This window comes from Leptonychotes weddellii, chromosome 7 (assembly GCF_054177405.1).
Source record: "Leptonychotes weddellii isolate Sample4059 chromosome 7, ASM5417740v2, whole genome shotgun sequence".
Taxonomy (NCBI): Eukaryota; Metazoa; Chordata; class Mammalia; order Carnivora; family Phocidae; genus Leptonychotes; species Leptonychotes weddellii.
In genome coordinates, this window is record NC_138375.1 from 26,699,246 (window position 1) to 26,713,875 (window position 14,630).

At 37.6% G+C, this 14,630-nt stretch overlaps 1 protein-coding gene across 8 annotated transcripts in view; it reads right to left on the reverse strand.

Moving 5' to 3' along the window:
• The window catches only part of CPLANE1 (ciliogenesis and planar polarity effector complex subunit 1), a 144,119-nt gene that overhangs the window by 40,953 nt on the left and 88,536 nt on the right, over positions 1-14,630 (reverse strand). For 5 of the 8 annotated variants that reach the window (XR_014146887.1, XM_081826006.1, XM_081826007.1 and 2 more), the window contains 7 exons: positions 13,319-13,485; positions 11,070-11,202; positions 10,220-10,274; positions 5,825-5,929; positions 1,621-1,736; positions 1,071-1,266; positions 529-678 (listed from right to left, as the gene is read on the reverse strand). Coding sequence is in view for 7 of the 8 variants with exons in the window: in XM_081826006.1 (XP_081682132.1) it covers positions 529-678; positions 1,071-1,266; positions 1,621-1,736; positions 5,825-5,929; positions 10,220-10,274; positions 11,070-11,202; positions 13,319-13,485 (922 nt within the window). In the remaining variant the exon portion in view is untranslated. The remainder of the gene's footprint in view (positions 1-528; positions 679-1,070; positions 1,267-1,620; positions 1,737-5,824; positions 5,930-10,219; positions 10,275-11,069; positions 11,203-13,318; positions 13,486-14,630) is intronic. The other 3 variants (XM_081826013.1, XM_081826009.1, XM_081826010.1) reach the window with 2 other exon arrangements.

Sequence of the window (14,630 nt, forward strand, 5' to 3'; positions counted from 1 at the left end):
ATAAAATCTTTAAATAAATAATTAATTAATTAAATAAAAAAAGATTAATCATTCATAGGATGTAATAACTTTAGGTTTTGGAGAAATATTCTTCTAAATCTTGCAAATATTTTACAATAATGCAACCTAATTTATAACTATAACTATATTATTTTACTAATAATATTTTACTGTTGGCTAAATACCTGTGTATATTCTATGTGCTATTCTAGAATCTCCCACCTTTTTAAATAGGAGAATTCCTTTTTAACACCAAAGCACTCATGACATCCCATAGGATATTTATTTTTAGCTCCTTAATTAAGAAAAAACATATGTACAAACAGATCTGTAGTCTCCTTGCAAAATAATGGAACCATGACTTTGGAACCATGACTCTACCTCATTTACCTATCTGAGCCCACTCTCCTTAGCAAGAGAAAAGCCTTTTCCTGGTTTCTTTTGCAATTACCAAGTTTTATAACTTGTTTCTATATATCAGTAATTTAGGGAAGGGGGAGAGTCATGTTATACATTTAGGGCATTCACCTTTGTCCTGCTGTATTTCTGATGGTATAGGTGGGGTGATTCCAGGCTCCTTCACCTCTGTACTGCCTGCTCTCCAGCTTCTTCCAGCCAGACAGGATGGAGACACTTCCGCAGGTTTAAAAAATAAATCCATAGTGGAATTGGCAGACTCTATCAAGAATATGAAAAGCATACAAAGATTGATTTTCTAACCTTCTAAACAAGGTAGTTAGAAGATTAATAGAACATTTCTAGGGGCGCCCAGGTGGCTCATTCAGTTAAGCCTCCAACTCTTGATTTTAGCTCAGGTCATGATCTCAGGGTCATGAGATAGAGCCCCACATCAGGCTCTGCACTGGGAATGGAGTCTCCTTGAGATTCTCTCTCCCTCACCCTCTGCCCTCCCCTGCCAAAAGAACATTTCTAAATGTGAATATAAACATCCAAAAGTATAGCGGGTTTGCAGGAGAAGAGCTAAGAGACTTAAGAAGGGGTAACAATGCTATATTAAAGGATTTTTCAAATGTTTTTAATCTACTTAAAAAGTAGGAAAAAATTATTACCTTCACTCTTAAAACTGTGCAGGGGAACAGCATTTGTAACTGAAGCTGCCATATAATGTAACTCTGCAGAAGATGGGGCCTCCAGATGATCACTTGGCTGTTTGATAATAGTATCATTTGAAGGCTCTTCTTTGACAGGCAATTCCGGTAGATCATCAGCTTTAATGTCAATCACATTTATGTAAGTGTGTCCAACCTGAACCAAAACACATAAAATCAAAGAGGGTTACATTCTTTTTACTCTGTAGGGCCAGTCTGCACCCTTTGCCCTTGTTAAAAAAGGAAAAAAGAGAGATTTAATTTTAAAGGCAAGAAGAGCTTATATGAGTCTAACTTAGGGAAAACTGCAGGAAGTATGTGTTATGGTCTTAGTTTACAATACTTTGGGGCATAATATTGAAATCTTATTTTTTTTTATCTTTCCAACAAAGCTACATAGAATGCCAATTTAGGCTCATTTCATCTATACAATTAAATAATGCAGGTAATCATAATAAATTTTAGCAAATGTATTATTATAACCTCTGAATAGCAATACCAAATTTAGTACCAGATCAGACGGTGAAGGTGACAAAGGTTTCTCTGATATTTCAGTGGGAAGTTTGAGATTTAGACATACATCAGAAGCCAACATTTGAGGAACATTCGAAGGTTCATGTTCTGAAAATTAAGAAAAGGAAATCAGGAATATAAAAAAAAATCTGTAAATAGCTCTGAGTCATTAGCATTATAACAAGTTAGCAGCAAACAACATAAAATTTTTTTTGTTATAAATCTAAGTAGGGGGCGCCTAGCTAGCTCAGTCAGTGGAGTATATGGCTCTTGATCTCGGGGTTCTGAGTTTGGGTCCCACTTTGGGCCCCACTTTGGGTGAAGAGATTACTTAAAAATAAAATCTTAAAAAAAATCTAAGTAGAAGTTTCACAGATATAAATAAATTCTATTCTATTCTAAAGGCAATTTACTCTAGAGTAATTCATAGTTGAATAGAGACTGATTATTGAATGATTATATGAATGATTCACAAGGATAATAAAGTGTCTAAGTCATGTGAAGAAAATGCTGTAATTTCCTGGGTGGCTCAGTCAGTTAAGTGTCTGACTCTTAATTTCAGTGCTCGCTTCGGCAGCACATATACTGACTCTTGATTTCAGCTCAGGTCTTAGTCTCAGGGTTGTGAGCTCAAGCCTCATGTTGGGCTCCATACTGGGCGTGGAGAAGAAAGAAGGAAGGAAGGAAGGAAGGAAGGAGAGAGAAAGAGAGAGAGAGAGAGAGAAAGAAAGAGAGAGAGAGAGAGAAAGAAAGAAAGAAAGAAAGAAAGAAAGAAAGAAAGAAAGAAAAAAGAAAGAGAAGAGAAAATGTAATTTCCTATTTCCATTTCAGATATATTAAGTCATGTTTGTTTAGGAGATTACCAAAAAACCTGTTTAGGAAATTAACCCATAACTAATTTGTTTTTTTACTGTCAACAATTTTTCTTATTATTCATTTGTTTTAACAGCTTTATTGAGATATAATTTACATCCATTAAAAGGGCACAATTCGGGGGTGCCTGGGTGGCTCAGTTGGTTAAGCATCTGACTTTTGATTTCTGCTCATGATCTCAGGGTCATTAGGTCAAGCCCCAAGTCAGGCTCCACGCTGGGCATGGAGCCTGCTTAAGATTCTCTATCTCCCCCACCCTCTGCCCCTCCCCATCCCGCTGCTTGGGGTACACTCATCTCTAAGATAAGATGAGATAAGACAAAATAAAACAAAATAAAATAAAATAAAATGGCACAACTCAGTATTCAGTACTTTCCAGTATATTCACAGAGCCCATGGCTAAATTTTACCACTTAAAAAGTGTTTAACATCTAAATTTTACAAAAGTCATTAGTTTCTTATTCAAAAGTACAACAAAGAAGCCTGTCACAATAGGTCAGCAAATAGTCTAACTCTGTGCTTTTTGTCCTAGGACTCTAGTTTTACTTCCTAGCATCTTATTTTTAATAGAACATTACTTTCAAATTTCGTATGTAAAATATAACTTCTTGTTATATTGAATACTGGAAACCTGTTACCAAGGATTGAATTTAAACCATATGACAACCCAAAAACTTTAGAAAAAGGAAAGTGAAAATATTTAAATTATCATTCTATCTCTATTGAATCAATTGATGGGTTTTATTGCTTTTTTATGGATGGTGGTAACTCTTGTTTTGGCATCACAAAAACATAGTCCTTAATTAGTAATGTTATGTTCAGGAAAAAAAGAAAAAAAGCACATCTGATATGGAAGAAATGATTTGTTGATTTTTACAACATTCAGAAACAACTTCTTGAGAAGTAGCTTTTTTTTTTTTTTTTTAAGATTTTATTTATTTATTTGACAGAGAGAGACATAGTGAGAGCAGGAACACAAGCAGGGGGAGTGGGAGAGGGAGAAGCAGGCCTCCCGCGGAGCAGGGAGCCCGATGTGGGACTCGATCCCAGGACCCTGGGATCATGACCTGAGCCGAAGGCAGACGCTTAACGACTGAGCCACCCAGGCGCCCGAGAAGTAGCTTTTTTATCTTGTAATGATTTCGAAGATTTGAGGCAAAAAAAGAAAACAGAAAAAGAATTTCACAAACAGAAAAAATTAAATATATGAATGCAGATTTCTAGATATTGTATATTAAAGGTAGTAAATTGACTTTTAAAAATTAAGAATTTAATTTTAGAAATTAATGATATTTCTGATTTTATTATTATTCATCCTGGGCCTGATCACCTGGATGATAACAGACTTCTAACAAGCAGGCTGCCAATTCTAGAAGACTATCTAGCAGTAAATTACTTCCAAGGCTTTCTTAAAGGCTTTCTCTTATAAGAATGTTTCTCAAATGCATATGCACCATTTGCATCAAAAAACGTCAACCTCATTCAGATAGAAACAAAAACTGAATAGTGAGATGCCTTTTTATGACTTATTAGATGGGTAAAGATAAAAGAATTAGGTAAATCACAGTGATAACCAAAACAAAGGCTCATATGTGAGAAGATACTCATTGAAACATTATTTATAGAAGAAAATACTGGAAACCACCTAATGCACTCAACAATAAAGAATTAGGTAAATATTTTATGGCACAGCTGGAAGAAGGAATATGCTTACAAAGTACTTTTTGATGACATGCGGCAATGTATGGCATAAGCAGAAATCAAAGTGAAAAGCAAAGGATGCAAAATATAGGTAAATTCTGTTATCCAAATCCAATCCATTCTTATAAATGTGCTGCACAAATACCAAGAGACTTTTTAAATGGGGGAAAGAAAGGTGTCCCAGCCCAGCCCATCCAATACTCCCAAACATTAAACAATTCTTAAACATCTAAATAACTATGCATCAAGGATTATTAAATATAAAGCATTTTAAACATCACTTCTTAATTAGCATTCATTTAACCCATTAGTTTGTGTGCATATGCAATAATACAGACCATATCAGATAGAATACTGATACTCTACTGTAAACATATTCTATAATGTAAGTAAACGTATAATATAAATAAACACTATACTATAATGTAAGTATATACTACAATGTATATGCTATATACATATATATATACACATACACACACACGATATATGTATAAACTATACTATGTAAATAAATAATGAAATAATATGTTAAAGAGACAGTTTAACTGGAGAGTGTCCAAATGTAGCCAGGCAAAAAACAAACACTGGGACCCATGAAGGGTTAAATTCTCAGGAAAGATAGCAATAATATTTGGACGATTAAAGTTCAGATAGTGAGGCAGGACACCTGTAATGTATACTGTATCAAACTATGTAAAATGTGCAAAAGACTGAAAGAAAAATCATCAAAATGTTACTTCTAGGGCGCCTGCTGGTTAAGTGTCCAACTCTTGGTTTTGGCTTGGGTTGTGATCTCGGGGTTGTGGGATCAAGCTCCACACTGGGCTCCACACTTAGCACAGGGTCTGCTTGAGTTCCTCTCTCTCTGCCCCCCCAAAATCTTTTTAAAAAATATTACTTCTAAGTGGTATGATTATAGTTAATTTCATCTTCTTCATAGCTTTGCTACATTATCCAAATATTCTATAAAGATCATATATTATTTTGAAACCATATCAATAAATACTATTTTAAAATAATATAAAATTAGAGGTTTAAAAAAGCACTTGAACACAGTTCTGAACACAGTTAAAAGCAACTGTTTCCTAAATATCAGAAAAGAATTTCTACAACACAAAGGTCAGAGCACTTACATGAATGAGGAAGTTCGTCAGGCAAAATTCCAAATAATAGTTCCTTCAACTTTTATTTCCTCTGTTCTTGGACACAGTTACATATGCCCTTCCCACACCAACCCAATCTAGTCCTCTTCCTAACTCAACTTCGCCAGCCATACATAGCTCCAGGCTTCTCGGGTCTTAGGCATGAAATCCCAGTGAAGGCAATTAATGGCATAGAGAACCCAAATTCAAAATATTATTTCTACTGATTGAGGATGTAGTCCATGGTATTTTGAACAAAAATTTCTATTATGCTTAATTATCATAAATCCAATTTAAAATTTAATTTTAAGTTTAAAATTTGTGAAGTACATACCAGGATTGAGGATAAGAACCTGGGATGAGTAATTACTATCACTTAACTTAAAATTCATGTTAAATCATTGTTTTGAAGAAAAAGTCTAGATATATTAAATGTTGCAAAAATACGTGAATTTTAAAAATTAAGGTAAAATAGCATTTTACCTGGGTCTGTATTTGTACTTGCATCCTGACATTCTACAGCTTTCTTTCTCACAGAGGCCATGAAGTGCAATCCAGCTGAAGTATTAATATCATCTTGTAGCATTTCTTAAATATAACAACAAAACATGAAAGCAATCACTCAGAAGCCAACATTTTACCTGGAGTCCAAAACCAGAGTACCTAACTGAAGGGAAGTAAGGTATGAGGTGCCAAGATGTTATCGAAATGGACTTTCTGAATGAGGTGCTGCCTATGTTAACTCTCAAAGGCAGCTCAGTGAAATCAAAAGCAAAATTGTGGAGGATTCTGTATGTCCAGGCTAGAAACATAGATGTTCCGCCTGATGAAGATCCAGTAGAAAATGTTAAACATGAAAATGATATGGTCAGATTGATGTTCTAGAAAAACCCCCCAGCCAGGGTATGGAAAGCAGATTCTAGTGGCTTCAGACAGATGAGGCTGCTGTAAACAGTTCAGATCAGTACCTCCAGTAATGGTGAAAAATGGAGGAGAGATGATAAATTTACAAATTACAAAGGAGGTAAAACAGACAAGACCTGGGTATTGATTAGATGAGAAGGTGGGGGAAGGCAGAATTCAGATAACCTATGTTTTGGGGTTGAGTGACACCAATGGAGATGGAGAATGAGGAGAACAAACCAGCTGCTGGAGGAGGGACAACAAATTTGGACTGCACATGCAGCACTTGAGGTGATTTCCACCCAAGTGAAAAAGTTCGGCAGCAAGTAGAATCCAAGTCCAAAGTCTATTCTGGGAGTTTGGGTTTAGATGTGGATTTTCCTGAGAGATCATCCAGGACAACTAAGTTGCACAAGAGATTATCAATTATGGCACATTATAGTATAATAAAAAAATATATATTTGGCCTTCATCCTTGGTTCTAAGAGTTTGAGTTCCTTAAATCTTTGGAATTTCCTGAGTAATTTCCTGTCGTTATTCATGATGTGCCCCTTTTGATCATATCTGAGTTTATGCTAATGAGGTGACTCTTGACTTTTGCCCCTAGATAGCTTCAGGATAGGTGCTGGTCACCAGAGGAACAAACCACATGATCAGCCTCACCCCACCCCTACCTCTGTGGAAGGGAGAGCCGCTGGAGATGTAGTTCAATCACCAATGGCTAATGATGTAATCAACCATGCCTATATAATGAAATGTCAATAAAAATCCTGAAACAATGAGGCTAAGGGGCCTTCTCCATTGATGAGCAAGGGGAGTCCCAGAGAGGGTGTGAAAACTCTGTGCCTTTATGCATCTCTTCCATTTGGCTATTCCTGAATTGTATCCCTTATAAACAAAACTGTAATCAGAAGTAAAGCACTTCTCTGAGTTCTGGAATCACTGTAGCAAATTAGTGAACCTGGAGGGTGAGTCATGGGAATCCCTGAATGTGTAGTAGACTGGGCAAAAGTGCAGGTGTATGGGGACTGAGCCATTAATCTGTGGGATCTGTGTTAACTCCAGGTTATTGTCAGAACTGAACTGGTGTCAGAGAATTGGAGAATTATTGTTGTTTGAAATGATACAATACACATCCACTGGAGTACTATGCAGTAATTAAAAATGACATTGTAGAAGAATATCTAGTGATATGGGAAGATATTTACCTTAACACTAGTATGTAAAAACAAGTAAGTTATAAACAAGTAGAGGAGGTATTCTTTATATATATATAATAAATAATACGCAAATTTATATTAAGCATATAATATTTATTAATATATAATTATTAAATGTTTAATATTTAATTTGATATTAAATATATATATTAAATAAATAATAAAATATTAACTTATATAAGTATATATAAATACATATATATGTATTTACAGATATATATGAGTGGAGATATTTAAAAAATAAACCTTGGAAGAATATTAACACTGGCTATCTCTAGACAGAAAAATTATGGGAGTTTTTTTTTGGGGTGGAAGAGTTTAATATTCTTCCTATTCCCTATTTGTATTTTCTAAATTTTCTCCAGTGAACATGTATTACCTTCACAAAGCAAAACAAAACAAAACACTGTTAAGAATGAAAAAGAAAGTGGTTTTAAGACAAGTGAGTGGGAAAGAACACCAGATGGGTTAGGAAGCTTAGAGAAAGAAGCTAAGCAGGTCAGTTAGGGAAAAAACTGCTTAGTTTAGGCATACAGAGGCTTGATGCAGGGCAGTGGTATCAAGTAAGGGAGGGAGGGGGCACCTGGGTGGCTCAGTTGGTTAAGCGTCTGCCATCAGCTCAGGTCATGATCCCAGGGTCCTGGGATCAGCCCCGCACTGGGCTCCCTGCTTGGTAGGGAGTCTGCTTCTCCCTCTGCCTCTCCACCCCCCACCCTGGCTTATGGTCTCTCTCATTCACTCTTTCCCTCAAATAAATAAATAAAATCTTTAAAAAAAAAAAAAGAAAGAAAGGAAAGGGAGGGAGAGAGGACCAGGTCAAGGAGTAAGTGAAGGAAGGGGTAACAAAGGTCAAAGGTGAGGGATAAAGCAAGGGTGACTTTCAAGGTAAAAATCTTGACCAGTCAAGAGGCGCCTGGGTGGCTCAGTTGTTAAGCGTCTGCCTTCGGCTCAGGTCATGATCCCAGGGTCCTGGGATCGAGCCCCGCATCGGGCTCCCTGCTCGGCAGGAGGCCTGTTTCTCCCTCTCCCACTCCCCCTGCTTGTGTTCCTGCTCTCGCTATCTCTGTCAAATAAATAAATAAAATCTTTAAAAAAAAAAAAAAAATCTTGACCAGTCAAGAGAATAGTGATATCACTAATAGCAAGATGTCAGTTTAAAATCTGGACATGGGGGCACCTGGTTGGCTCAGTTGGTTAAGCAACTGCCTTCAGCTCAGGTCATGATCCTGGAGTCCCAGGATAGAGGCCCGCATCGGGCTCCCTGCTCAGCGGGGAGTCTGCTTCTCCCTCTGACCCTCCCCCCTCTCATGTGCTCTCTCTCTCTCTCTCAAATAAATAAATAAAATCTTAAAAAAATAAATAAAATCTGGACATGTAGCAGATGCCTGGGCTCAGTCGTTTAAGTAGCTGCCATCGGCTCAGGTCATGATCCCGGGATCCTGGGATTGAGCCCCTCGACCGTTTCCTGCTCAATGGGGAGTCTGCTTCTCCCTCTGCCTCTGCCCCTCTGGCCCTCCTCCCTGCTGCTCATGCTCACTCCCTCTCTCTCAAACGAATAGATAAAATCTTTAAAAAAATAAAATAAAATTTGGACATGTTAAACCTAAGATGAAAGTAAAAAAGAAAGATGAGAGAGGGTAGATGTGTATTTGAGTGTCATCAAAACAATTTAAGAGCTGAAGTCATGAGAGTGAATGTTTGTGTATATGTGTACGAAAATCACTGAGGAGAAAGTCTTGGGGAACACATGCATTTGGTGGCAAAAAATCAACTGACCAACTAGAGAAAGAAAAGAATTTCCTATCTTATAAACAAGTACTCTTTTCTGAACTGATTCCTTACTTTAATGTGCATGTATTTTTTATGAAGAATTCAACAGGCATGTTTCCATAATTTCCTTTTAGGCCTTATATATCAGTATCTTATTTGAGATTCTAATTAATTGTGCTGTTCTACTATAGGGATCAGCAAATTTTTTCTGTAAAGGGCCAGAAAATATTCTAGGCTCTGCAGATTGTATGGTTCCTCTTGCAACAAGTGAGCCCTGCTGCAGTGTAAAATCTGTCAAAAGCAATGTGTAAATACATGGGCATAGCTCTGGGGGTGCCTGGGTGGCTCAGTCGGTTAAGCGACTGCCTTCGGCTCAGGTCATAATCCTGGAGTCCCTGGATAGAGTCCCGCATCGGGCTCCCTGCTCAGCAGGGAGTCTGCTTCTCCCTCTGACCCTCCCCCCTCTCATGTGCTCTCTCTCTCTCAAATAAAATCTTAAAAAAAAAAAAATGGGCATAGCTCTGTTTCAATAAAACTCGACTTACAAAGGGGCAGCTGGGTGTGCAGTCATTAAGCCTCTAACTCTTAGTTTCGGCTCAGGTCGTAGCCTCAGGGTCATGAGACCAAGCACCATGTCAGGCTCCACACTCAGAGGGCAGTTGGCTTGAGATTCTCCCTCTCTCCCTCTGCCTCTGCCCCGCCCCCCACTCATGTTTTCTCTCTCTCTCTCTCTCTCTCTCTCTCTCTAATAAATAAATAAATCCTTAAAAATTTTGATTTACAAAAACAGGCATGTCTGGATCTGGCCTGTGGGCCATAGTTTCAACCACTGCTCTACCAGATAACACATCAAAACACACACACACACACATTCCATTTGTCAAAGATAAAATGAAAATAATTTAGTCTCATTTTTACATACACAATTCTAAAAGCGGATTTCAACTTTGAACTGAGACACTGCATTAATCATGCTTATACATACCAAAAGGAATATCGAAGTCATCCAAAGGCTGGGAACCAGGATGTTCTTGTTGCTCCTAAATGAATCCCCAAATGATCAATCATGATTGTAACTCAAAGACATTCATTATTTTGAAAAAAAAATTCAATAGCTAAGAGGATTGCTGAATGTTTATGTATAGGCTTGAATCCATTTGAGAAATATTTATTCTATCCAAGTAACTCCACAAAGAAGTTCACAAAACTCACAAACCAAGCAATAAAAAGGAACATTACTCATTTAATGCAGTTACTAAATTACAGTGTGCAGCTTTAACACTCAAATAGTGCCCCCACCCTATCAAAACTGCTCACAGACTCACCAATGTTACTAAATGCCTCCAGGCACGCTCTTGAGGCTTACTGAAGTGTGCTTTTAAAAAATCCTTGTAAACAAAACTGTTAGTGTTGCAAAAATAGGTAAATAGTCAGCAAACTTAGAAGGAATGTTTGAAAAGATCTGATTTCAATATATAGGTTACTTAATAAATGTGTGTGGGAAATGCTGGAGGCACCTAAAAGAGGTCAAACTATTTAATAGGAGCAAACCAAAGAACATATATGACATGCATTAAGATGTCACAGAAAAAAGCAAGGAGTGATTTCAAATATAAAAAAAGTCACAAAGGCAGGTAAATCAAAAATTTGCTTTGCAACTATATGTCCACTATTCCATGGAGGAATGCAGCAGGGCTTATGTACTTAATGATGTAAAGATTTCTCCTGGTCAAATCAGAAGCTTCCAGCAATCAGAAGACTAGATAAACCACAAAGACATTCCCATCTCTGTGTACATGCAGACCAGGGAGGCATGTATAGTCGTGTTTCTGTACCTTGGGTTTCATAACTATTTCTGAATCATTATCATTCACAAGGGAACCCTCTGGTTGGAAAGCCACACTTGGTTTTCTCTTTAGTTTCTCTGATCTTTTTTCTTGCAGCTCTTTCTCAGCTCGTCGTCTTTGTCTGTTAAAAGCAAGAGAATAAAACATGTTACTATTTTAGTAACATCAGTTTTTTTTTTTTAAGATTTTATTTATTTATGGGCGCCTGGGTGGCTCAGTTGGTTAAGCGACTGCCTTCGGCTCAGGTCATGATCCCGGAGTCCCGGGATCGAGTCCCGCATCGGGCTCCCTGCTCGGCAGGGAGTCTGCTTCTCCCTCTGCCACTCCCCCTGCTTGTGTTCCCTCTCTCGCTGTGTCTTTCTCTGTCAAATAAATAAATAAAATCTTTAAAAAAAAAAAGATTTTATTTATTTATTCATGAGAGACAGAGAGAGAGACAGAGGCAGAGCGAGAAGCAGGCTCCCCGCAGAGCAGGGAGCCCGATGCGGGACTCGATCCCAGGACCCTGGGATCATGACCTGAGCCGAAGGCAGACGCTTAACCGACTGAGCCACCCAGGCGTCCCAGTAACATCAGTTTTTCACTGACATGATGCTATACAGGGAGACAGTTATCAAAATTATGCCAATAATATTTTCAATGGTATATAATTAAATTAGCAAGATACTTTGATAGAATTCAAGCAAATAGAAGCAAATGTCAGGGACACATGAAAGTTATTTTTAGTTCCTCTCCTACTGAACTGACTTTTCTGTGTTAGTCACTGGAATCTCAGGTCAGAGTCACACCTGTTAGGGAATTTTCAAACTCTCTTTTCTGCAGACTCTGAGCTGACCCCAGAAGCTCTATGGGATGCCTCCAGTCACTCTTCTGAAGAAGTTAAGCACACTTAAGTCACCTCAGTGAAATCCCAGCAAGGAGGAAAGAGGGCCCAAAAAGTTAAGGAGAAGACTTACTTTGACGAGGGAATACCTGAAAAAGATGGAAGGAAGGAAACATTTCTGGAAAGAGAGCACTGGTAGTAGATTTTAGGGTCTGATAAACGTGAAATTCTTTTTTTTTTTTTTAAGATTGTATTTATTTATTTGAGAGAGAGGGAGAGAGAGAGAGAGCACGAGCAGGGGGAGGGGCAGAGGGAGAAGCAGACCCCCTGCTGAGCAAGAAGCCTGACTCAGGGGCTCCATCTCAGGATCCTGGGATCATGACCTGAGCTGAAGGCAGACACCCAACCAACTGAGCCACCCAGGTGCCCCTAAATGTGCGATTCTTTTTTTTTTTTTTTTTAAAGATTTTATTTATTTGTTTGAGAGAGAGAAAGAGAGAGTCCAAGCAGGGGGAGGGGCAGAGGGAGGAGAAGCAGACTCCCTGCTGAGCAGGGAGCCTGATGCGGGGCTCGATCCCAGGAGCCTGGAATCATGACCTGAGCCGAAGGCAGACGCTTAACTGACTGAGCCACCCCGGCGCCCCCTAAATGTGCAATTCTTAAAGTATTTTCTAGACTCAGTAGTAATCTACCAGTCAATACATTTTTGAATACCCATTATGAGTAAAACAGCATAAATGCTCTTCATCAGAAGTCACAGCCTTGCTTTTTACATGCATGTTTCTTAGTGTCCTGAAACACTTCTAATGTAAGAATCTGGACGCTATGGTAAGATGAATAACAATATTACTTCAGTGCATTAGATAGTACATGGAATATTGTATGAGATACCAAATATTTATCCTACAAAAAGTAAACTGCTCATAATGTTACAGAAAAATATAAAAGAGGGGCGCCTGGGTGGCTCAGTTGGTTAAGCGACTGCCTTCGGCTCAGGTCATGATCCCAGGGTCCTGGGATTGAGCCCCACATTGGGCTCCCAGCTCAGCGGGAAGGCTGCTTCTCCCTCTCCCTCTCCCCCTGCTTGTGTTCCTGCTCTCGCTGTCTCTGTCTCTGTCAAATAAATAAATAAAATAAAAAAAAAAGAAAAATATAAAAGAATCTTCCAGCCTATGAATTCCAGTAAAGAATTCCTTAATAAAATGGAAAAAATATTTCCCTCTCACACTATAGGAATTTTCCTCATCACAAGATGTGTTTAAATGCATGACACTTGATAAGAAAATTGAATATGCAGTTGTGCATAGGCTGGGAGGATGAACCAGGTAATTTACCTTTATAACTATGATATTTTAACCAATAATACATTTGCAGGTAAGTGATATTCTCAAATAAAATTTCACTTAAAACTTGCCTTTTTTTACTGTCCTTTCCTTGTCTCACTTCAGATGGTTCTATTTTGACATTTAGAAGCTGAAGGTGTCCAGAATCGCCTCGTTCAAATAAATTATGTGTCAGTTTCTCTTGGCTTTGTTTGAATGCAATGAGGTTTTCAAGTGGAATAAGTTGTGGGTTTTTGTACTGTAAGAAATAAAGAATAATTTAAAATTACAAACCTCAATTATATGTTAATAAAAATTGAGAAAAACATTTGTTTAAATGAAGTTAAAATGTGCGAGAGATAGAACATGTTAAGATAACAAATTAATTTGGCCCAGTAAGATGAGTATCCAAAGCTTAAAGAATAAATGATTTTAGAGGACGAGAAATGCGAACTGGGTCATCTTATTTCAGAAGCTAAGCTAGAAGTCCTAATCTTTTTCTTTTCTATATTAAAAATCTTCCTTATAATTATAAATAAAATACATAATATCTGGCATTTGACTTAAAATTCTTTCAAACAGGGAAGATACAGAGAAGTGGAGATTATGCATGGGACAGATTAGCAGTATGTTTAATAATAAGTACTGATGTCAGGTGATGTAACTTGGGGGTTCATTATACCATCCTAATAAAATTTCTTTTTTTTTTTTTTTTAAAGATTTTATTTATTTATTCATGAGAGAGAGAGAGAGAGAGGCAGAGGGAGAAGCAGACTTCCCGCAGAGCGGGGAGCCTGATGCGGGACTCGATCCCAGGACTCCGGGACCATGACCTGAGCCGAAGGCAGACGCTTAACCATCTGAGCCACCCAGGCGCCCAATAAAATTTCGTTACGTCCCTCTCAAAATGTTTACTTTTCCACACCTTTAATCTTTTCTTTTCTGTTCATAGTACATTCAGAATAAAAGGCATGATAAGTACTTCCTCTAAAGAATGACCATTTCTTTTCCCAATACTGTCTTCAAATCTTAAAATTAAAAGTGCACTAGAGCATGAATTATTCAATTACCTTCCTAAGATGGTACCGCTGACTTATAAAATTAGAGCCTAAACAATATGAATTTCATAAATCAAAGCTTACAACTTTAAAGAGGATTCTGTGGGTTTTAAAGATTCAATCTTTTTAAGTACTTTAAAAAATACACCATTTTTAAAATATGCACAACTATTTATAGATCTGGGTCTATTTAACAGTTTTAAACTATAACTGAAGGCAATCATATCACAATTACTTGGAATATTAATGCGTGTGTGCACATTTACACACGTGCCCTCCCTTTCTCTACACACACACACACACGACCCACATGAACAAGAATACTGGTCATTTTGTTTTATTTATT